The 25,355-nt window shown below is 34.9% G+C and overlaps 1 protein-coding gene across 1 annotated transcript in view; it reads right to left on the bottom strand.

Moving 5' to 3' along the window:
- Positions 1 to 25,355, bottom strand: part of ZNF407 (zinc finger protein 407) — a 402,430-nt gene that overhangs the window by 238,002 nt on the left and 139,073 nt on the right. The window contains exon 4 of the mRNA XM_045527946.1: positions 11,384 to 11,458. Within this exon, the coding sequence (XP_045383902.1) occupies positions 11,384 to 11,458 (75 nt within the window). The remainder of the gene's footprint in view (positions 1 to 11,383; positions 11,459 to 25,355) is intronic.

The raw sequence follows: 25,355 nt of genomic DNA, 5'->3' as shown, positions 1-25,355 counted from the left end.
CAAGTACCATTTTTGTTGAAAATCAGACTTTTTCCATTCATAACATTACCCAAAAAGAGCGTCATCTTTTCAACATTCAATAAGATTTCTCCTTCACTTAATGGGGTAGTTTTTGTACTAGCTGGAGGACTAAATAAAAATTCCAAAAATCACTTTTCTTGGTTTACACATCAAGCACATGGTGTGGATCATTTTAATGTGGAAAATTATGGTCTCACCCCCAGGCACAAAACTACCTTGTTTTTATTTATTCATTCATGAATATAATGAATACCTGTGAATTTAAAACCAACATGAAAACTAGAACATCACATTCCAGATTTTATTTTATCCCACTTTGTATTTTTGGCTAACAATGATTACATCCTTAGATTTTTTTCATTCTTTCTTTGCATCATCAATAGTTGGATTCTTTTGAATAAAATGTTTTGTTTTTAATCACTTCTTTAGAGGTATTACATACTCATGACAGAGCACAAAAAATAAAAGAGTACTGAGATTTGCATACAGGGTTCTCTCACTAGCTAAATTAAGAGCTCTGACACGGTGGTCTCTGAACATGCCCAACTCAAACTTGAACTTCTACAAAAATTTAAATTGTGTGTGTCACTCATGCATTGACAATATTGTGAGTTTTAAATCTGCAAATGTCAATAGCTTACTGTACAAATAAAAGAAAGTCATGTATAAAACATGTTTTCTTTAATCCAATGAAAAGCCCCCTAGCTATGCTGAGACATGCAGAGTCCTCCACAACTGTCTTGGTCTTTGGGATCCTCTCCCAGCTTCAACCACAGCAGCTCGGCTTTTACTGGTTTTATGTGGTTATGTTCCATGTAAATAGTTTTAAATTTGTTTTCATTTCATCTAACAGAAATAGAGTTAATGCTAACAAAACCAAAAATAAAGAAATTAGTTTGAAAATAAATGATAAGAACAATATTTTCACACTGTATCTCTCAAACACATTGAAACTTTGAAGTATTTTCATATACTGTTACTACTATGAGTACTAATAGCAAATTAATAAGCATTAGGGTCATTTCTTAAGTTAAAATTTTTCCTCATCTTCAAAATCTTATTATCATATTAACAATATAAGATTTTTAAAAAGGCAACGGCATAAATCTTAAAACACTCGTTATCCAGAAATAAGCCTGCTACTGTCTAGTTTCCAAAAATCCATGGCACATCCATATTACATAATTATAAATATAAAGTGAGAAGAAGAGATTCTGAACACTACAATGCACTATGAGAATGAAAGGGGAAATTATCGTTTTAATTAACTTCAAAGAAAATTTGGGTCTAATTTAAATAAAAACTTTCATATGCATATTCTGCTGAATGTGCTGTTTCTCATAGTCCTTTACTTTACAAGATTAGCATGGAAAAGGGAAACAGAGATATTTAGATTTTAGCAACTAAAAACTTCTTGAACATTTTTATCTAAAAATGAATACTTTTAAAATTATAAAATGCTGTACCTATATGATATTTTTGTACTTTTATAACTATAAATTCAGGTCTAATTCACCAAAACCTTCTCCAAAACACTGCTGTCCTCAGCATCACAGATGAGAAAGCCACATTCACCCCAAGGACCACACATGTGGGGTGAACTCATTAGGTGGTAATATCTTTTTTATACTGTGTCTGTAAATCATAAATTAGACCAGCTAACTAGAAGTCCATCTTGCAAAAGAAAAATCACAACGAAGATTTTAATATCCTAAATCCATCAATATTTACAGAGTGTTAATCACTCTTTTAAAAGCTCAGGGAAGAAAAGTTGAGGATCAGGCCGTCAGGAAATTAACTATCTAGTCTGGAGACAGGGCATACGCCTTTTTAAAAGGAGAACAAGATGGAATGTGCTAAGTAGTAAGAAGTGATTATTTAGAATAGAAATCTAGGGACCACTTGATAGAGTAAGGGAGACAAAATCTGAGCCTTGCAAAGAAAATACACAGTGACTCTGGCCTAGCAGACTGGAGGCGTGGCTTTCAGCACAGCAGCGACTGCAAAGACGGCACCGTGTCTGTGGAGACGTCTCCTCCTCTCACCCTGACCCACCTTCATCTGTATTACTGCACCAGCTCTCTAGGAAATCATTACTCATAAAACAAGAAAAAAACTGGATTAAGTTTAAACTCGATAGAAATGGTTGTTTCCCTGAAGAACAGATCTTTATATTGACATCATATGCTAGAAATATTTCTAAATAAAATTAGGTTGACTCATCTGAGATTAACAATATTTGACTGTTTTTAACCTATTAAATGTCAATTTCATACGATTCACCTGAGGAGGTGCTAATAGCTTAGGAAGTATTGAACAGTGTTATGATTCCTTTGAAAATGAATCCAGGACTAAGAGAAATCACAGACACACATTTTGTAGAACCCGAGGATTACCACAAGACCGACATGTCCCATACAGAACATCAACAGCTGCCTGTTGGCTCCTATGAGTACTAAGTGTGAGAAAACAGCACAGTGTTAGTAGAGAATCCCTTTGTCTTAAACTCACAATAGATCAATCATGCAAGTGGCCCTAGGACCAAGAATTGGGGGGAAAACTGTCTTAGAAATAATGTATGTAAACACTTCATTTTTCCTATAATAGCACTGTAGTATAATGAAATACAAATATCTTGTTTCTCATCTGTTAAAACATGAGATCAAATTGCTTTGATGCAACTTGACAAAAATTACTTGAGAAAGGTTCTGTTTCCTGAAAATTCCTCAGGAAAAAATTTAATTCAGACTTTTATACACAACTACCAAGACATCATGAATATAAAGAACTGCTCACAAAAAGTCAGTACTGTATAATGAAACTGTATCAAAGTTGGTAATTAAGCATAATTGAAGGCTGCAGTGAACATATAGGCCTTTGTTCTCTTTAATGCTGCCACTGACTGGGAATTAAAGATAAGAGCTTAAGGCATATTTTAGTCAGAGTCCAGATGTATAAGCCCCAGTGTTCTAAAAGTAATTTAAGTGAAATAAAAGAAGAGAATGGCCAAAAATACTCTAGATGCCGGCTGGGGAAAAACACCAAAAACAGCAGATATTCACAGACCCAAAATCTGAGTGAACCACTACACTAAATAGTAGCAGGGAAAAAAATCCCTTAAAAAATTAATTTGTCACATGAAACAACAATGTATTATGACACACAAAGCACCTGGAACAACCATATTAGAAAAGGTATACCTCAATATCTCTACAGAATTCAAACATTTCTATGTAAGAATGGAAGAGGCAGCAATAAAATAAAATAATTGTCATTTTAGTTAAGATTATCAGAGTACTAAACCATATGTCCCTGGCCTAATAACTCATTGAACTAGTACTGGATAACATAATTACAATGTATAAAGTATTATTATAATCTTTTGGATTTCATTTTTGGGAGATAGAAGCGGTGGGATAAAGGAATTTCTAATTTAGAAAATATATATTTAGTTACGCTTTATTCTCTAACGTTCCATAGGAATGTGACGAGCAAGATGATCAATCAGAGACAGAATAAACAAGAACAAGGACTCACAGAGGACAGGGGCCTCAGTTTGGGACCTGAAATAAGCACATGATTTGGACTGGTGAGCAGGACAGGTGAGATGTGTGAACGTACAAAGACTAAGCAGAACAAAAATACAGAAAGGAGAAGACAGATACGAGGATAAGGGAAAGGATCTATCTGACAAAATAAAACAGACGATTAAAAGGCTTATTAGCAGGCTGGATCTGCAATTACGAATTTGAGGAGAAAGAAACTGAAATAGTGGCCAGGGGAGGGAAGGGACCAGGCAGTAACCCCGGAAACGGAGGTGGAGTTCAACAGCGGTCGTCACAGTAACAATGTTAACCCACCAGCCTGCAGTCTATCCTGGAGCTCATTCTCGACTTTGCTGGCGTCCTTCTGGGTGCAGAGTACAAGGTCACTGGCACAGCAGTCAGGGTCCCTTTCAGCCAGATTCCAACCCAGTCTCCCAGGCTCATTCTTACCTAAACGAAATCCCCCCTAAACAAAATCTTCTCATCAGTTCCCATTTCCTAGAACAACGCACACATCTCTGGGATCTTCTTTCTTCACCTTAGACCACTCTCCCCAACCTGATGCCTGAGGTCGTGCAGCTCCGGCACACTGGAACAGAATATGCCAAGTTCTCACACACCTACACAGGGCCTCAACGGTGCTCTCTGCTGGGCCTGCTCCAACTCCACATTTCACATAAAATGTGGCCCTTCGAAAGGGCTCTCCTAACCATGCATCCTAAAATAGTACCTCTCCCAGACACTCCCCACAGTAGCACCCTGTTTATCTTCAAGTCTTTTACCTAATAAAATGCCTCTTTCCTTTATACATGTCTTGTCTCTCTGTCCTTATCCTTTGCCCATCAACCCCAAATCTAAGGTCCCTGAGAACACAGCTGTGTCATCTTCAAATACTACATGCCATCTAAGTTTTGGAACATAGTAGGTGCTGTAACCAACGTTTATTGAAACAATTAATTAGCGAATAAATGAGATGCTCATAATGCCCTTCCCCACAAAATGCCTTACTCAGGCTGTTTCCTCTTTTAAATATTTTAACATATTGTGAATAACTATATAATAACCAGTATTATCTGAGGAATAAGAATCTTATAATATTCATGTTATTTAAGTGCCCAGGATACACAGAAATTTCCTAGATTAAAAATAAAGAATAAATCTTAGAAACAGTAGGAAAAAAATCTCTATATTGTGATATATACTACTAACACTTAAAATCTCACTACCTCTAACATGAGAATTTCTTTTAAAGTAGTGAATATGGTTTCTTTTTGAACATAACGAAGATGCACTAAAGAAAGCAGTATTTTTGATACAGCCAGAAAGCAAATACGCTGGATCTTCCCTACTTTTTCTGAGGAGTGCTTATTACCTGTCTCTAATCAGCAAACTTTAGGAACAAGCATTCTTTAAAATAACGGGTAATACTGAGAAGTAAAAAGCACTCTTGAAGGACTACACAAAAATGCACGAAATGTTCATACAATAGGGCAAGGACAATTAAAAAAACATATCTAATAACAGGACTGCACAATGTTCAACACTGTGTCCCAAACCAAATGACTGAAGATGTACACACTTCCAAAAAAATATTGACTTGACTTTAAAAAAACTCCTTTTGCAAAACTGCCCTTGAATTATGTGGGTTTTGATTTATGTGAGGTTGTTAAAATATATTGCTGACATAAAATGAGACTTCCCCATAAGGGGAAAAAAGATAAAACTGGAAATAACAGTAGTAAATAAAATGCATTCCCTGAAGTCCACACTGCTTGCTAGAGATGGATCACAATTTTGGTCCTGAGCTTCCCAGCAGTAAACATAAAGAGGAAAACTCAATTATATACATGATTTGCTAGTACCAAAGACTAAAATGACAAATGGTTACAGAAAAGTACAACTTTTCCTGGAATAAAGACCAGACAGAAATCACTCCCCTGAGTCTTATAAGGAAGACATGACATATTTTCACGAACAGCATCCTAAATACCACCTTATAATAAAGATATGAGTTTCATAAGGTTACTTCTTAAAACATTCTTAAATTGAAGTCATTATCATAACTGTGCAAATCAGTAAAGTCAATTTCACTGGAGGAAGAAAACAAAAACAAGGCAGTGAAGGAAAGCGGCTCCCCAGCAATGGGAATAACTGAAGGATAAAACTGAAAGTGCATTAAGAAATGAATGGAAGGAATAGGCATTCTGGGCACCAAAGTAAATTATGTGACAAATACGTGGAATCCAGATATTCCATTAGCTTTTGACTTCTCAATTAATGCAGGAGCATGATGGACATGGCTTCGCGAGAGGTGAGGAACCCAGGGACGAGAGAAGCTCCCCACTCCCCAAGAAATGAGCCAGGAGAATTATCCACAATCCCAATATTCTACACCTCAGATGCTTACTTTCGTAAACTTTCACCTGGAAAACTTCTAAAGCAGGAGATAGAAAATACCCATATTTTCTATGTCACCATAAGACATTGGTGACAAAGCAATCATAGAAAATCCAAACTACCAATCTAATTTAGAACTGCTTCCCAGATCGTGGCAAGTAACTTTGGTGGGGAAATATATACTTATCTACATATATGCTTAAATAAATTATTGTTTTAAGCCAGTAAAATGTAGAAACAAATTTTCTAAAAATAATAAGCTTGGCTTTAGATGAATTCGTATGACTCCTATCTACTTTTCCAGGTAGAAGGGATTATCTAGCAGGGCTATCTCGCTATTAGATCCCACCTCTTCACAATAAAACCACATCATATGATCACAGAGTATTATTTATATTTAACTGTCTACAGATGAAGAGATGGGGAAAAAATGGAAGAGTCTTCAGTTCATGCAAAAACAATATTAAGCCATTAAAATATAGTAACCTGCCCACTCATTAAAATATGCAACCCAAAATGGAAAGAATTGACACGGTTTCCCTCCACTTTGGCCCAACAGTGGTATTTCTTGTATAAATATTTTTTTAAGTGGAGAGGAGCCCATAAACACTTTATTTTTCCTAAATTGGCCCTCTTGGGGAAAAAAAGCAGAAAGAAGAAAGATTGGTACTGATGGATGGAAGGGAAGAAATGAGAGGGGAGGACAGTAAGTTGCAGGTGGTGGTGGGGAGAGTCTGAAGCCTGGACACACAAGTTGAAGAGTTTTATAAAGTGCACTCCAGAGAGCTCCTACAGGAGCACATCAGACAGACCTAATATCACAACACATTCATGAGAATAAACAATGCATTTCAATGACAAAATAAAAAGCAGTATTTACTTTACAGAAATTCACTGTGAAGTAAATACTGAGGAAAACTTTTTATCCTTTAAAAAATAAAATATATGCAACAAGAGCAACTAAGATGAACACAAGTTATTAATATTTCTTTAAATGGACAATAAAGTGACAACTGAGACTTAACAGGAGAGTTAAATCAAATACTATGAATAGAATCTATACTGACAAGATAAATTTTAATCTATTATACTATATGTTATTCAGGATTTCTGTAAAATATATTATTTCTCTCAAAGTAACCTGGCTACAGCTACAAAAACAACTGTGCATGTACATATGTATGTATTTATGCTTTTCCCAGAATGTTTCTGTTTGGGATATTTTCATATTTCATGAAAAAGGGTGAAGCTTACATCTAAACTTGAAAAACAGAAAACAGTGATGCTTTTATGAAATTTTAACATATAAAAGTTTTTCAGAAGAGAGAGAAAGGGGACAAGATAGTCTCGAAAAGACTCACACACTGTCATGTCCTATAATAGTGGCTTAAACCAAATTAGAACAAGTTTCAGAGCTGCCAGGATTTCTCTCCCACAATTAGATTGGGGGGGAGGAAGATTTTACTTATCAATACGATCAGAGGTACTAAAGACAGTTAACCCCAAATCCCCAATGTCTGATAAAAGGGGAGAGGTCAGCACAAATTTCAGAGCTCAGTAATCATATGGGGGCCTGGGGGAAATCCCATTCAGCCTAGACAAAAATACTGACCAGCCCTGAGCCCGTCACAGGGGCCTGAACACACCCAACAGCTGCTGACAGTAATGCACTATCTGAGAGTGGTTCACAGACTCCTCCAAAAATGGCTGCACTGAAAAAACAGTAAGGTTTTGATCTGGATATTCATCAGTAAAAACACAGGTATATTTCCTTAGTTATGAAATTATTTAACACTGATACTTTATTGATGCACTCATCTAATTTAAAATCTTTTATTGGTAAAGTGGTTTTCTGAGTGTATCAGCCTCCAGGAGATGCTACCAGTGCAGATATGTCCTAATGGTATCCCCCACACCACAAAAGCAATGTATCAGATGAGAAATTCTAAGCGAATCATTTCCTCCTCCTCCTATTTACACAGTCATTCAAAGCCCAGCTGATTTCCAGGCACTGAACTACAAATGCCATCCACTTCCATTGTAATATGCACCTGGCTTTCACAGAAGATATACTTAGCATGGCTGCTCCAATTGTGATAATTGTGGATAAGCTCGTTTGCTAGATTACTATTAGGAAATTCAAAGAGTCATAAAGATACTTTGGCTTACTTATAATACAAAGAGAATTACTCATTTAAAATAGGGAATACTCTAGAATGAACTTGCAAATTAATTGGAGTTTATTATTTTAGAATGTGAATTGAATGTGGTTATATTTAGTTGTTTGTATTTAAGTGTATAAGACTTCAGAAATACTGTAGTATAAGATCTTAAAATAATTTAATGCAAATTTAGGGATAAAAAAAGTATGTTCTTACACAAGCCATCACTCAGGTGTTCATGGAGTCTCAAAGAAAACATTTGAAATTATTTAGTTTTCTCTTTCTAATGATAGTCATGCTGACAAAATGTATTGGTTCATCAAACTTTATAGTACAAGTATATGAATTTATTTTTAATAAATTATCATTTTTGCATATATCAGTCAAAGCACAAGGCCTAAATACTTGCAAATAAAATGCATTATTAATTTAATTGTCACAGCCTATTTAGCTAACTTCTATTACTATTTGCTATAATATGCAATGCATTAGAGGAAAGAATCAAATTCAAAACATTAAAAAAAACTGATTATACTGTCCTGGAGAAATTAAAATATAGCAAGCTTGCAAAAGTATAGCCAAGGCATTAATGTTTTAATAAGTAAGAAAAATATTTAACTTAATTTAGAGAACAGTTATGCCCAGACTGATGGTTGAACATGCTGATAAAGGATTTCTTTGCTTACACTAAGACCAAGCAGGAGGGTGAAATGGAAGAAAGGAGCCTTCTGACATCTGTTATGCTACTTTTTGCCACTTAAATCTGGGTCTTCTCCACCTATGAGTGTCCACTGAAAATTATACTGATGTTGAAGTCTTGGCATTCTCCCATCCAAGTATTAACCACACCTGACTCTGCTTAGCTTCCTAGCCCAGGCATGGTCAGGATGGTATGGCCGTAGACAAGTCCTGGCATTCTAATTCAATATTTCTACGTAATAAGAGAGAGTGCCAAACAAGAAGTCCCCTGAAACAAAGAACTTTTAATAGGAAAAACAACTGAATCAAAGACGTCTGGTTTAGATGAACATCGCAACTTGTAATACTTAAAAGGTAATAATCCATAAGACAGTTGCTCTTTCTCATTTGAGATTCATTTCCTGATTTTAGGACAAAAATAGTGTCAATGACTGAGAAAAGCTTACGATATCACAGAGGGCTGAAAGACATCCAGTCTTTCTCTTTCCTCTTTCTGAGTCTCCCTTTATGTGTTTGGGACTGAAAATGAGTGAAAGAAAAAGAAAGTGTCCTGGAATGCATAGAAAAGGGTAAATGAAAAACCAAACAGTAAACCTGTGATCTTCAAACTCATAAAATATAGAGGGTATCTAATATTTTTAAGGTGCTTAACAGATAAATATATATAGAAAGATGAATTTTTCACCTATACGAAACAATATGAACAAACATTTCTTCAAATTTTTAAAATTCCTAGATAAAAAGTAAAATTATTTTATTTCAAAATGAATACTATTTAAAGGAAAGTTGGTAAATGTTTTCTTTTTACTACTTATTTGATCTAGATTATTTTGTTCAAGTTTATTTTGAAATTAGAGCCAGAAAAATAACTGTTCCATCATTTATTAGTTATGAGATATTGAATAAGCCATTATTGTATCTTCGTGGCTCTCAGTCCTTAGATCTATAAAAGTGGAATAATAATGCACTGCTAATAAGTTCATAGAATGATTGAGATAACGCCTAAAGCAACAGGAATATAATTAAAAACATGTTTTGTTTTCACTTAACATGTATGAAACATAACTTTGACAATTACCAAATTATTCTTTAAAAAAGTATAGAATGTCAGCCGGGCGCGGTGGCTGACACCTGTAATTCTAGCACTCTGGGAGGCCGAGGCAGGCGGATCATTTGAGCTCAGGAGTTTGAGACCAGCCTGAGCAAGAGCGAGAGCCCGTTTCTACTAAAAATAGAAAGAAATTAGCTGGACAATTAAAAATATAAAGAAGAAAAAAATTAGCGGGGCATGGTGGCGCATGCCTGTAGTCCCAGCTATGTGGGAGGCTGAGGCAGAAGGATTGCTTGAGCCCAGGAGTTTGAGGTTGCTGTGAGCTAGGCTGACGCCATGGCACTCTAGCCCGGGCAACAGAGTGAGACTCTGTCTCAAAAAAAAAAAAAAAGTATAGAATGTCTTTAAATTTCAAGAATAATGTATTCATGGCATAGTCATATCATATATTTTGACTGCAATTATTAAATACAGTGTCCAAAAAAAGTATGGGTAAAAGGAGGCATACTCAACACCCCAATATTTTGACACAACAGTAGTCTATGTCCAGACTACAAAGCTAAAGAAAACAATATGCCTCCAGTAGAAAAGTCAAGTTAATTCCTTATAAACAAAGAAAATACTGGTAAGATCATTTAAAAATTTTTTAAAAGACTATTAAACATTTACAAATATGCCTGAAGAGTCCCCAGGCTTAAGAGTCGTAGAACAAATTGCATCATTATTGACATTTTAAAATGCCATTAAAAAGCTAAAGTTTCTAGGAGTGTCTGTAGAATATTGGATACTATCCTGGAGGATTTTGAGGGAAGCTGAAAATCTATCCTGTCTTTAAGGAAGGTGACAGTGCTTGCACTAGTTCTGAGTGAGCTGCACATTTTAAAGATTTAAAATTTCAGAAGTAGCCATGCTCACCTGGTAACTGACATTGCTGTATTTCAGTTCACCTAATATAATTAAGTCTATGTGATGAAGCTAATTATGATACAGTAGCAAGAAAAAAGAAAACCTGGCAGTTGACGACATAATAATTGTAGTGTTATTTTTCATGACATGGCAACTGTAGTATTATTTGGGGGATGACACAAGATGTACTTCTTTTTTAATATTAGCAATGTTTAAGTCTACAGTAAAAAATAAAAAATATTATTTTAAAACCTCAAAGTAAAAATAGAGGGAAAAAAACAAAGAAAATTTAGTTTTAGGTATTTGTTTTAGCACATTCTAATGCATTTACAGAATTCCTTAAAATTTAAGTCTTCTACAATTTCAAGATTGTTTTACAAATTCAAAGCCCCCAAGTCCTTTCAAATATTTCTAGACTAGAATGTTTTAATTAAAATGTGATATTATATTTTTGTTGAAGGATGGTGTAAAATATGATATTCAACAGAGTACCACAAATGCAAAATGTGATGGACTGACGTGATAAAAATTCTAGAAGTCATGTCATTAAACAATGCCTAAAATGAAAATGCAATTATATTTTTTAAATGAAAAACAATTACCTTTCTTTTGGGGTGCCAACTCCATGTTTGCCTAGTAGATGAGTATTTAAGTGCTTCTTCATTACAAAAGCAACCCTAAAAAATAAATAAAAGTAATTATAGAACTAAAACTTGACTCTCTGCTAGAAATTTGTACAAAAAGTATTTAAGAATAATAAACATGTATATAACAAGAAATATAGAGATATAACAGAAAATGCATATTACAATGGTACTCTTGCTAAACAAAAAGATTACATACAGATTAAATATACTGTGATACTTCAAAAGCAGAAAAAATAACTGTATCTACATTGGGTGGCTCATTTTTTGACTTGGGTATACTAACAGTGACCAAAAGATCACAACAATAATTGTGGTTCTTTAGTCATTGTCTTCACAGCCAGTTAGTGAGACAGATAAAGCAACACCACCATATAACATTCACTGCCCCTAGCTGATCTCACACTTCAATCATGAAATGAATTTGAGAAAATGTCATTTTATTAAATATTTAAAGGACCATAAAAGAGAAAATGAATAGCTTTCATGAAGCTTCCTTAAAAACATGGTAATAATTTGAAGAGAGGGTTTGAAGAATGATATAAATGTTTATAGTATCTGCAGCACACAAAAAAATTATACTGAAGTGCCAAGATATCAACAACTAAAACAAACAAAAAGTATTACCTGACATACTACCTTATTTTATACACAAATCAGCTTACTTAATTCAGTTTTGTTGACATAAATATGAAATGGACAAGAATCAGCAGCCAGTACATGAGCACCACTCTTCCACTGAATACAGTACAGCATCAATTTAATTACATCATGTGATTATTTAAAACAATTTAGATCTCATTCAGAATCATTGGACTAAAATGGCTCTCTTGGTAAGTGAAAAAAAAATTTACTACTGTAACTTTCAATGTAAAAGGGCTTGCAAACATTTTTGTTAATTATGTATTACAGCTGTCCTTCATAAAGTTAATTACTAATAGCTGAAAGGCAACAGAATCTATTTGCATATGTACATGAAAGGCATGACATATGCAAAAATATGATTTTAATTAGCATTCTATGATATGAAGAGCTACAAATCAAATTGGCATGTTATAAGATTCTTAACATTAAACAGTGAATTCATCTGGACATGTTTGCACAAATGGGCAACGTAAGAATGTAAAGTACTGTAGCCTCACAGAAGAGACCTATGACAAAAGCCAAGAACAAAACAATTTCTAAAAATGTGAATGATTTTCTCTTCTTGTCCATTTTTGTTTTTCATATAATATTAATGAACCTCAGTTATAAGGCCAAAATAACTATGACTTCATTATTCAAATAATGCACTTATACACACAGAAAATAACATTTTTTTTTAAATATTAGGTAATGACAACTATGGACAATACACACTTTACAACTATAAATAACTGGTCACACCATCAATCATTAAAATAGAAAGGTAATTATCACATACAAAGTATCAAACTGTGATAATATTAAATGCTGAGCAAAAAATAACTACAAGATATTCTATATTTGTTTCTGCTTGATTTGAACAAAATAAATAACATTTTTCATTTCCTGAGAAAAAGAATACAGTAATAACAACAGTCCATTTGAGTCATAACTTCCCCACTGTCCTCCATTTCCCTATAATTAAAAAAACATAAAGCTAATAGCAAGGAGCAAAGGTTAAAAACCCAAAGTTGCAAAGCACAGCTTATTTACATGACCAAGTGTAATTTAAGAGATCTGAACTTAGAAACCACAGTGCAGTTTTTAATAGACAAAATTTTTATTAATTAAACTGTTTAAGTTTTAAGAATTGAAGCAAAAATATTACACTGCACAGGGAACGAACTAGAGTAAATAAAGAGAGAAACCTTTTACCTAATATAACATTCTAACATTTGCTGCATGTTTCTAATGCTGAATATCTGTAAGAATAATAATTTTTATATATTATGAGAAAAATGGGAAAAGTTTATAATACTAAAACACAGATCGATTTTGTACAGATACAAAATATATATTCACCCAAAATTTGACTTAAAATGAGTACCAACTTTTAAAATTTGGCTTAAAGTGCAAGTAATGTACAAGTATTGATATCACCATCAGTTAAAACATACAAGCCAAGCATGACTGCCTAACAAAATTAGCAACCTATATGGAAATAATATTGCCAGCTACATGTGATTACTGAATGTCAACTGCCATTGTAACATTACTGTTTTTAACACTTTGAACATAATTTTCTTTAAAAAAATTATAATCTAGATATTACCAAAAATAAAACTAATCCCCAATCTGAAAAGCTATCCAACTGAAATGCCTTGCTCCCAATAAATACTCTTTCCTTTATACTTTCATTCCATGTCTCAGCTCATTTACTGATCACTTCCTACATGCTGGCTGCAGATGGGTTCTGCCCTGTGATGGAAAATCAGACTGATAAAGTCATGCCTTCCTGGAGCTTTACTCCACAACCTGTTGCCGATAAAAGCAGGCCGATAAAAGTTGCCGAGAAAAGCAGTCAAAGAGATGCCCAGAAAAGCAGAGAGAGGCTGGTGTGGCCAAAAAGACAACAGACGGGGCCATGAGTCAAAAACTGTGGGTGGTCTGGAGAGGCTGGAAAGAACCAGGAGAGAGATTCTCCCCTGCAACTGAGAAAGGAGTACAGGGCTGTCGACATCGTCACCTCAGCCTGGTGAGACTGCTGCTATAGAACTTCTGGCTCAAAGAACTAGAAGAGAATATATTTATGGGAACAGATAAATATGTAAAAAACTATGTGATATCAGCTGTTTAGATTACTACAAACTGCACCAGCAGTTGACATAATCAGATTTTTGGTTACAAGAGCATTCATTCAGCCCAGGAAATAGTCACAAATAATCTGAATAAACATTTGACGGCTATGCATATGATGTAGCTAAGCTATGATCTAAACATTTTACTCAACATGCAGTTTTGCCACGATACTCTCACAAATACTGGGCTAACACTGAGCAGCAGCGAAAGATGGGTGAAGGATGCAGCAGACAGAATAACACTGACACGTGACAAAACAGGTTCCAAAAATAAATAAATAAATAGCCTCAGTAGAAAGCGCAAAGACTTCTCACTAAAAATCCTAGTTGGCAGAAAGGATTACTATTTTACAAAGTATTGATAAATAGCCCAAAACTGAATAAACTTTAAAATACTTTTTTACTTAATTTTTATGGTTAAGGTTCATTCTTTTGTTTATTTAACATTTATTTTTTAATTGTTCACTTTTATTTTTCTTAATTCTTAATTTGAAAATGTTAAGACTTAGAGAAGATGAAAAAGCAATACAAAAAATATTTGTATATTCTTCATCCAGATTTGCTGTTAATGTCTTGTGACATTTCCTTTCTTGTTATATCTCTCCCTCTCTCCCATTAGGATTGTATGAATATACTTTTTTCTTTATATTTTTTTCTTTTTATTTTGTATCTATGAAAGTAAATTACTGACATGGTATTTTTCCCCTAAGACTTCAGCACACATCTCCAAAGAAGGATATTCTTCTATCCCCTTCACATCAAGATTACTCTCCAAAAGACTAATATTGACTCTATATCTAAATTCACCCCAATCATCCCCAAAATGCCTTGTACAGCTTTTTTAAAAAATACCACAACGTTAAGCCAGGCTCTTATCAATTGGTGCATTTCGTTCTGTCTCCTTAGTCTATTTTGATCTATCTAGAACAGTCCTCCTGCCTTTTTTATTTGTATAATGACAAATTCTAAGGAAGCGGATTGGTAACAGTATATCACATTTTGGATATATCTGATTTTTTCCTCGTGATTTGGTTTAATTTAAATATTTCTAGCAAAAACACCACCTGTGTATGTTGGGTACTTCCAATTGCACAGCACCAAGATAAAAATGTCAACTTAGCATCACATTAGTGATGTTAAATTTGAATATTCCTTTAAGGTAGTGATCTCCAAATTTCTTCAATGTAAACATTTATTTTCCCTTTGTCCTTAACTAATCTGTGGGTGACATTCTGATATTATGTGAATAGCCTGTTCCCTAACAACCTTCTCCCAGTGGCCTGACTCAATTACTATAAATGAGGGCTGAAACAGCAATGCCCTATCACTCCTCCTATGCAGCATTTGCTACCTGGCATTCTTTGATAAAGAATCTTTCCATTCCCCCCTTTCTGTCTCGTGCTCTCTCTCACCCTCACTCTTTCAAGAGCACTTTACACAGACTCTTGGATTTTCATTTTTACACTATATTTTATAATCAACTTCCATAATTATGCCTTTTAATTCTCAAATTGTCCCAGAATTGGCCAGTGGAAACTCTAAAGCTGGCTACTCTACCCTTCTGATGGGACTCCTCTCAGTGCCTGGGCTCTCCCGCATTCCTAGCACGACAGACACTCTGGACTCCCGAGTTACTGTCCCGGCTTCAGACCTGAAATCAGCCCTGGTTTCTTGGAGTAGGTAGTGGTGTTTACAAAGCAACGCCTGAGTGCTAACTGTGATCACCACTATTCGAGTATCACAGAGTCTAAGCCCTTCCCATGCACAAAGCTAGGAACCAAATAAACACACAAACAAATAATACATGATGGGCAGGAAAGGAGAAACAGCACAGAGGAGCTCAGCTGTAATGATCAGTTTGGCAAATAAGTGCTCATTACAAAATACTGTATCTTTTCATTATTCTAAAATATTTTGTAATAAATTTTCAAGTAGCACACAAATACATGTCTGTAAATAAATCCCATTTTATCTATTGCGGGAAACGTTTTATTGAAACAATTCTTTTCATGAACCTTCTACGTAAGTGTACCATTTATTACCTCTTTCTTAAACTCTCTAGTAACTTGGCTGCTAGTTCTTCTAAAGCATTTCTGATCACTTCCTTCTTACTATGTTGATTCTTGTTTCTCATCTCATCCTCTAAGGGTGATATTTTTTTCATATACATTCTTATTTCAAAGGTATAATTCACTTCCTGGGCTTCAAGCATAACCTCCTTGTGCATGACTCTAAAATATTTATCTCTACCCATGGCCTTTCCAGGGCATTTTTTCTTGTCTGGACTGATAATACCTTAAAACATGTCCAACACTCAGTCATGATCATGCCTCACTAATGATCTCCTGCAGAATTTCCTGATTCTATCAATTGTACCATCTTCCCAATTTAGTAATCATACCCTCTTGTTCATAAATCAATTGTTTATTCACAATTTTTCTCTATCAAGACTTCATTATTCTCTGTCTATTTTAATTAAACTAGTTCAAACCATTATGTCTGAGTCTTACTGCTTCAAGTTACTCTCCCTTGCAATTCATTCCACATATCACCATCACGTGATCTGTCTATAAACATGTTCATGCCACACTCGGCTCATAAACTTCATATAATTCTTTTCTGAATTGGATAAAGCACCAAATCCTAAGCAAGCAAATAATAGTCTTCAACTGTCATTCTGAACCAGTTATTCCAATTGCTGGAATACGCACTCAAAAGAGAAACGGAAATGACGGCAAAAAAACTACATTCCAACTAAAAAGTGAGAACTATGTAAATGTTCAATAGCTGCAGCACAATTATAGAATGTTACACATCAATTAAAAGCACAGAAAACTGCTCATGATAGATTTTAAAAGGAAAAAAATATTACATATGATATCATCCCATGTACACACATATTTTTGTATTCTGACATATACACGTACAAACATATATATGAACAGAAGCAAATATCACTCAAATTCACTCTGACGTGGGATTTGGATTTAGATGATTTATATGCTTTGTATTTCTACAATAAGTAAAATTTATAATTTAAAAAATACGATGCTTTACAGGTTACACAGCATTTTCATGTTTCTTCAGTAGCTCCCCACACGTGTACGAGCATGCAGTGCAGGCGTTACCAGCTCACCCTGAGAGAGGAGGGAATTGGGGCTCAGAGAAGATAAGTGACATTGACTTTCTCAAGAAAGTGTGGCAAAGAAGCTGAAAATGCAAACCTAGGATTCATACCCCACGACCTTCATGCAGCGCTCTCTTCACCACTCCACACCTCCGGCCTAAGGAGAGAGTATAGCCTCACGGAAATCAAGAAAAAAGAAAATACTACAGAAATGAACATGTTCACAAATAAAATTATATTAAATACTTTTCTAAATGAATATGAATTTTCCAAACTAATAAATGACAAATCTAGTAATTGATAGATCATAGAGGGTGTTTTAAATTAATAATTCACTGTGATTAAGAAAGTACACATAATATTTAAAAAGGAAACATTTTTCATATGATGAAGAGACCAACTAAAAATTAATGACTTGTGAACCAAGTCAGATAAAAATAATGTAATCAGTTATTAAGAATAATTATGCTTAAAAATAAATGTAAAGATGATCATTCCTAAAAGAACAGCCAATTGAGATAGATGGCATTGGTTTTATTCTAAACAAAATCAACACAAAGACAGTCTACCTTCAAAGTGTCAGAAATCAAGGGTATACTATGACCTATAGTTAAAATGTAAAATATGTTGGACAATATAAATGAAAATTTAAAAGAAGTATTTAAGACTCTGTTTACATAACATATAAAATGAAATACATATCTCCCACCCTAAATATATCTATAAGCATATTCCTATTATATTGTTTAAGCGTGACTTCAAAAAAGAATTTTTTTCTACCCACTTCTCTTACCTATTAATGAGCATGTTAACTTAAATGAACAACACAGGAAAACCTGCAGTTCAAAGGCATTCAAATCTGTCAAAAATTTACCATGCAAATAAAGGGGATAAAAAACTATGATTATGTGAGATTTGTTTACTTCAAAATTCAGAAGTTAACAGGTGTTAAATAACACTTAATAATTATATTTCTTAAACTCTTTTACCAAATCATTGCTAGGCCAAAATACTTATGTCTTTCATTGTTTCTCAAAAATATTCTGACACACTTCCTTTGAATGCTATACCAGTTTTGGTTATAATTACCACACAGAATCCACCATTTTCACATTTGAAACATACTATTGTAATTTTATATACAACTTGCTTCATAAACAAATTATCAACACTCCAAAATTTAAAATATCTATAAATCCTTTAATACTTTATTATTATTCTCCTGGATAGTTCTGCTTTTCCTTGAAAATAAATGCTAATTTATTGAAAATCCCCATGAAGAGACAAAGGTTAGATAATTTTTCCTTAGTCATAAGAAACAAAAACTTTTCTTAAGTCTTGCACCTCCCAAGTAAGCATTCCGTATATAGAAAAATTGCAGCAAGCTTTTAGATACCATAAAATATTAGCCACAGCACTCAGAAAAGCTCCTCAAAGAATCTGAGAAGTTATGTTTCAAACACATACAAATACCCCCCCACACACAGATACACACTTACCCACAAGTTACCAGAGTAAGCAGACATTCAGCAAGGTAGTACGGCTTTATTTCAAGGGTTAATTCCATTGTCACTTAATGAGGATCCATATCAAAATGCAATTATTACTATTCTCAGAACTATAAATAATATTATACCCCAAGACCTTAATGGTACACCATAGACTTCCAAATATTAACCACATTTAATAATAATGAAAGCAGCCACGTATTTCGGTTGTTTGCTTTTTGGTTTGTTCTTTCCTTTGGACAGGGAGAGACTGCCAAGCTCTCTTGGGTAGCTTATATGCACCAACTTATTTAACCCTTACAAGACCCCACTGGACAGATGAAAAACCTAAGGGGCACATACATTCGTAACTGAGTCCCCAAAGGCCGCACAGCCAGTAAATGGCAGCGTCAGGACCTGAGGCCAAGCTGCCCCCTCAGAAGCCACAGACCCCACTGACCAGTACACAGTCCTGCCACTCTCCCTCTTATAAATGGTAATAGGCCTGATTTTGGATGTCTGCTGCTTTTTTGCTCTTTTTTTTTTTTTTTTTACTAGAAAGTCGGCTGCCATATTAACTTAGGAAATCAATGATGGAAATGTATTTTATTTCTGAGTTTTACACACAGGTAGTAGTATGCTGCAATACTGCGGCAGTTTGGAGTCAAAAACCTGGGTCCAGTCTAGATTCCACCAATTGACAGCAAATGGCCTTGGTGAAGATGACCCAACATGGGAGACCAAATGAAATTACTAATATCTGAATGATTTAAAAAACACAATAAATTTAGTAAACAACCATATTAGTGATAAACCGTAACATGAGCATTACCGTAACTAATGAGATCCCCAGAAAGAAGGGGAGTCAAAAAGCAAACCGTTAGACATGTTTGTGAATGCTTACAGTGTTACACAGAGGTGTGAGCTGAAAAGACATTGATTGTAAGCCACACTCAGAACGTTCCAAAACAGTTCAATGAAGAACCCACTCCCTGGAGCTGCCTCAACTGTTCAGAAGGTGGCAAAACAATAGTAGGATCTTCTGGTAATGTCAGTTATTGCCCTGAGAGTGGAAAGTTAACATGGCCAACAGGAATTAAAGTACATATACAAAGGTGTGCTTTGTGTACGAAATCATTTGTAGGTAAACCATAAAGGAATACCACAGAGGCTCAGGAGACAGGAACAAAGCCAGGAGACAAAGGAACTTGGGCTGAATCTGGGCCATACCCATGACTAGGTAAGGACTTTGTATCTCTTCCCTAGGGTTGGGTGAAGATTAAACGAGGTGAAGTACGGCCAGGGCTCACTGCAGTGCTGAGAGCAGAGTCAGCCTCTAGAACTGCTAGCCAACTTTACAATGATGATGAGGACGATGACAAATGTGACCACTGGGACCATGAGTAGGAGGAGGACCTAGGAACAAGAGGAAGAACAGGACACGGCACACAGTGACTTTGATCTGATTCACTGGACTCTATAAATCGCATTTTCATCCTTACAGGTTAGGAGACCTTCCTTATAGGGCCATAAAAAGATTAAAAATAAATACCAATAAAATTTAACATTTTAGTGATGGAATAATATGGCCAATTAGAGTAATAAATGTTTAACATGGATTATCAGATAGAAAACCACAACTGTAATAGATACATACTAGCGTATTACTAACCTCAATTTACAAATGAGAAAATTAACGTATACTAAAATTAAATATAACAACGGTTACAGAAAAAATGTATCTATATATGGTGTGTAGAAGCCCACAGTTAGATGCCTAGATATTTCAAGAAATGTAGTGTCAATACTTGATTGCTATTAATAAATTAAAACTGTTCCTAACCAAGCATATAATTCTGGTATTGTACTTATTGATTAAATGTGCAGGAGCTAAAATACATGAGGATGTTTATGTCAAGGAATAAAATACCAATCAATAAATCCACCCAAAAAGGGATTTCCACTTTTACATGTAATTTGTCTTCAAAAGTCTTCCTTGATATTTTATGTAAATAGACAACACCATCACAGGCCATGCAACAGATATCAATGGGCAAGTGACAACCAGCACGACTCCAATCTTGTCTAAGAGGGATCTAGGAACGGCTGAGCCGGAAGCGCCCAGCACCCCACACGTGGCTGAATGCCCAGTGAGCAGTGGTCTGGGCAAATCCCACGAAGCAGCCTGCCAGTGCAGAGTGCCGAGCTGTCTAATATGCCTATGTTCAAGACTAGTGTGGGCACTTCACGTTTAACGGTAGTTCTAGAAAAGATGACTTTTTAATTTATTGCTTCAAAATTATTTGGTAAACAGGGTTATTCAGGTTGCAATTTATGTGGAAATGAATCGATGCTGCTGGTCATGCACATTCAATATTATTTATCCAACCAACATATATTGAATTATTTTGAGACAAAAACTGAGAATTCAAAATGATACAATCTATTTTTTAATACATTTACCATGAACATACCATTATTAGATGTGTACAGATAAAGAGATGCTCTGGATCTTGTATCAAGGTTTACATATAGTTAAGATAAATATCTTCCATGAAATATAATTATGCAAATATTTAGAACACAATAGACTACATTTAATAAGAAAAGTTTTTATATAGAACAGAATTTAATTTGTGCGTAAGGATTCAGCAGGCATATCAAAAACACACAGTGCTTCAGGGAGATCGGCATCGTTATCAATTACTGCTATATTGGAGATGCAGAAGTGTCAATTAATGAATTCTGGCCAAGAATTACTTTCCTATAACAATTTATAACAAAATAAACTAAGTGAACCAATTAAATAAGAAAGACTCTGGAATTTTTAAAATAATAATATGTATTAATAAGGTAGGGATTAATTTCCTTCCCTCTTTAAGTACCCTTATCATCTAAAATAAGATGTGTTAACAATGTTACCTTTATAGCTCATTTTTAAGTTATAGATAGCAAAGAGGAAATGTTAATTGAATAGAAGAATAAATACACCGCAGACAAAACATGGCTAGTAAATTCCCCTTTGGGACCAGGCTAGGGTGCTGTTGAATGTGTACCGGGTAGGTGTATCAAGTTAGGTAGAAGCATAACATTCTTTTCGTCTTTAGTAAGTGATTAAATAGGGTTTAAGAAGATGTGTACAGGTGCAAAGTTGGCAAGGGTAGAGTACAGGGGCTCAGTAAAGTGAAAACTGGGCTAGGACAAACTCCATTCCCCAAAATTCACTTCGCTACATATATTCGGTTAGGAAAGGCCAAAAGAGAAATTCCTGCCAGAAACAAGTAGGGCAGATGTGTTCCAACAGCTCGTGCATCTTGCCCCCATACTGTTTCATCATCATAAGGCAACAACCAAGCCTGCAACTACTCTCCACAACCCTGGGACCCTGTATCAGCTTCTCCAACTCCTGGACCCCACAGTAATTTATTCAGGAAGAGATCCAGCTTCTGTAGACTCCCACACCACTACCGTCAGAGGCCGTGGGCTCCAGTTCATGCCTGTGGGTTCCTCCCAGCTCTCATTTCCCCCCAGTCACCTCACTTCTCAACAGCCTGCCCTGTGGATACAATGAAACCTTACAGAAACTGTTTAAAAAGCTCCCACAGTTGTATAAGACTGAATCCCTGTAACAAATACCTTAACCTTACTCACACAGCGACACACACACACATATAAACAAATACATGTACACACACAGTCATATAGGTATATGCCGTTGAGGTTCTAAATGCCTGAGTGAATCCTGATCGATTCAGGATTTAGAAGATGGAGTAAAAGGCATAAGTTTTATCCTTCCACTTGAAACAAACAAACACAAAATCAAAAAGTATATGAAATAACAATTTTTAAGACATAGGCCATCAGGTAAAGACAGATAACAATCTCCAAGAAACAGCTGACAGTGGAACGAGGTGGTAAACGCAGCGATGAATAAGCAGCCCCGCAGGTGAGGGGACCTGGGAGGGGACAGAAGACCAGGCAGCTGGAACACACAGACAGAAAAACAGACAGGAGAGACTGACTCTGAAGACCACAGAAGGAGTGCACGAAGTATTTGGCTGTTAAGGACCAAGTCACACGTATAAGGAAGCTACGCAAGGGTGGGGCAAAACAACCAGAAAAGGTCAGAAAAAGCAGTGCCTGGACTCACACAGGCTTCCGTCAGCCAGACCTGAGAAGCCTGAGGACTCCTGGGGCACACGGGCCTGTCTCGGTGGTGGAGATTAATTAGTCCTGCACTGAGCACTGTTCCAATCCAGCTTAAAACAAGGCAGAAAAGATGAAACTCTTTTCAAGTAAATTAACTACAATCCAAGAACAAAGGTCAGGAATATTTATTGAAATACAAAATAAACAGAAGCAACAAAGTAAAATTAAAAATGTCTAGAATCCAATGAAGAAATTACCAGGCAACGAAAGAAGCAGAAAAATATGATCTATAATGAGGAGAAAAATCAATCAATTAAAACCAACCCCGAATGAACAAAGATGCTAAAATTAGCAGACAAGAACAGCAAAGCAATTACTATAAACAATAATCAAAAACGTCAGTACAGTCACACTTTGGTGTCCATGGGGGACTGCAATGTTCCAGGATGCCCCTGTGGATGCCAAAATTCAGGGATGCTCAAATTCCTTATATAAAATGGCATAGTATGGTTGGCCCTTGGACAACATGAGTCTAAACTGTCATAAAAGTTCACTTAAATGTGAGTTTTCTTCCACCTCTGCCACCCAAGACAGCAAGACCAACCCCTCCTCTTCCTCTTCCTCCTCAACGTGAAGACGACAAGGATGAAGCCTTTTATGATGATCCATTTCCACTTAATCAATAGTAAATATATTTTCTCTTCCTTATTATTTTCTTAAAAACATTTCCTTTTCTCTAGCTTACTTTACTATAAAAAATACAATATATACCACATATAACATACAAAATATGTATTAATCGACTGTTTATGTTATCGGTAAGGCTTCTGATCAACAGAAGGCTACTAGTAGTTAAGTTTTGGGAGAGTCAAAAGTTATTTGCAGATCTTTGACAGGGTGAGGGGTTGATGCCCTGACCCCCATGCTGTTCAAGGGTCAACTATATTTGCATATAGCCTATGCACATCATCCCACATACTTTAAATCTTTACATTACTTATAACACCTAATACGATGTAAATGCTAGGTAAATGGTTGTTATAATATATGGGGTTTTTATTTGTATTATTTTGCATTGCTATTTTTTATGGCTTTTATTTTTCAAATATTTTCTATCTGCAATTGATTAAGTGCATGGATTTGGAACCTGCGGATACAAAGGGCTAACAGTAAAGAGATTATAAAAAAGACTGAAACCAAATGACTAGAAATAAAAAATTCACTAGATGAGATTAATGACAGATTAGACACCCAGAAGAATAGTAAACTTGAATAAAGAGAAATAGAAAACGTGAAAAATAAAAGCAAAGACAGTAAAGCAAATTTTAAAGCAAAATTTTAAAAAAGAAAACATCATTCATCAGTTATTGAACAATTTCAAGTGATACAACTGGAATGTCCAAAGATACAAGGTGAAAAGGGAGAGAATTTAAGAAATGATGGCCAAAACATCTCCAAATGTGATAAGAAATATAACCAGCAGATCCAAAAAGGTCAACAAATTGCAAACAAAGTAAACATGAAGAACTGACAATAAAATCTTAAAACAAAAGAAGTCAGAGAGTCTTATATACAAAGAACCAAAAAAAAAGTGCTACAGGGTATTGGGAAAGGGCTAAAATAGACTAAAAGTTCATGAGACAACTGAAGAAAATAATACATAAAAATAAGTACAAGTATAAAAAATATTTTAATGCTAAAGGGATAGCACTCTCAACCTATAAAACCCAACAACAAATTTGCAACATTATATAATGCCCCTTTACTATCCTGAGAGTAAATTAATACATAATAAAACCTATCAAACTTCAAAAGATCAATATAGCACTCTGATAATCTCAAGCAAATTTAAAATAAATTAATTTGTATTTCAACAAACAAAATGTTGGGCAGCACTAAATTGGAGGACTAATAATGTACAGTCAGATGCTTGCACCTGCATGCATAATCACCATGACTGGAGGGACTGCCAGAATGGTAAAGTGAGGTCCTTCAAAAATACACTCCTCCATAAAACCAATAAGAAAAATCGACTTTTCACAAACTCTGGAAATTAACAAATGACAGAAAAGAGTATTAAAAAAAAATCAGTTGACTATTGTTAAGAACTAAGAACAATGAGTTTTGTGGCACTTTAATCCCAAATAATGGAACTACTAGACAAAAACACTAACTCCACTAGTTTAATAACTATGTTCAAAGAAATAGATAAGTAAAAACTAAAGGAAAGTCAGAGAATGATAAGTCAATAAATAGATAACATCTAGAAGTATAAAATATGCAAAATGTATCAAATATAAATTTTGGAGTGGGAAAGCAAAATACTTAAATAAAAAATTCACTATTATATGGAGTTCAAGAGCAGATTTGAACTGGCAGAAGAAAAAAAAATCATTAAACATAAA

Source organism: Lemur catta, chromosome 16 (assembly GCF_020740605.2).
Source record: "Lemur catta isolate mLemCat1 chromosome 16, mLemCat1.pri, whole genome shotgun sequence".
Lineage (NCBI taxonomy): Eukaryota > Metazoa > Chordata > Mammalia > Primates > Lemuridae > Lemur > Lemur catta.
This window is presented reverse-complemented; position numbering and strand designations above follow the sequence as displayed.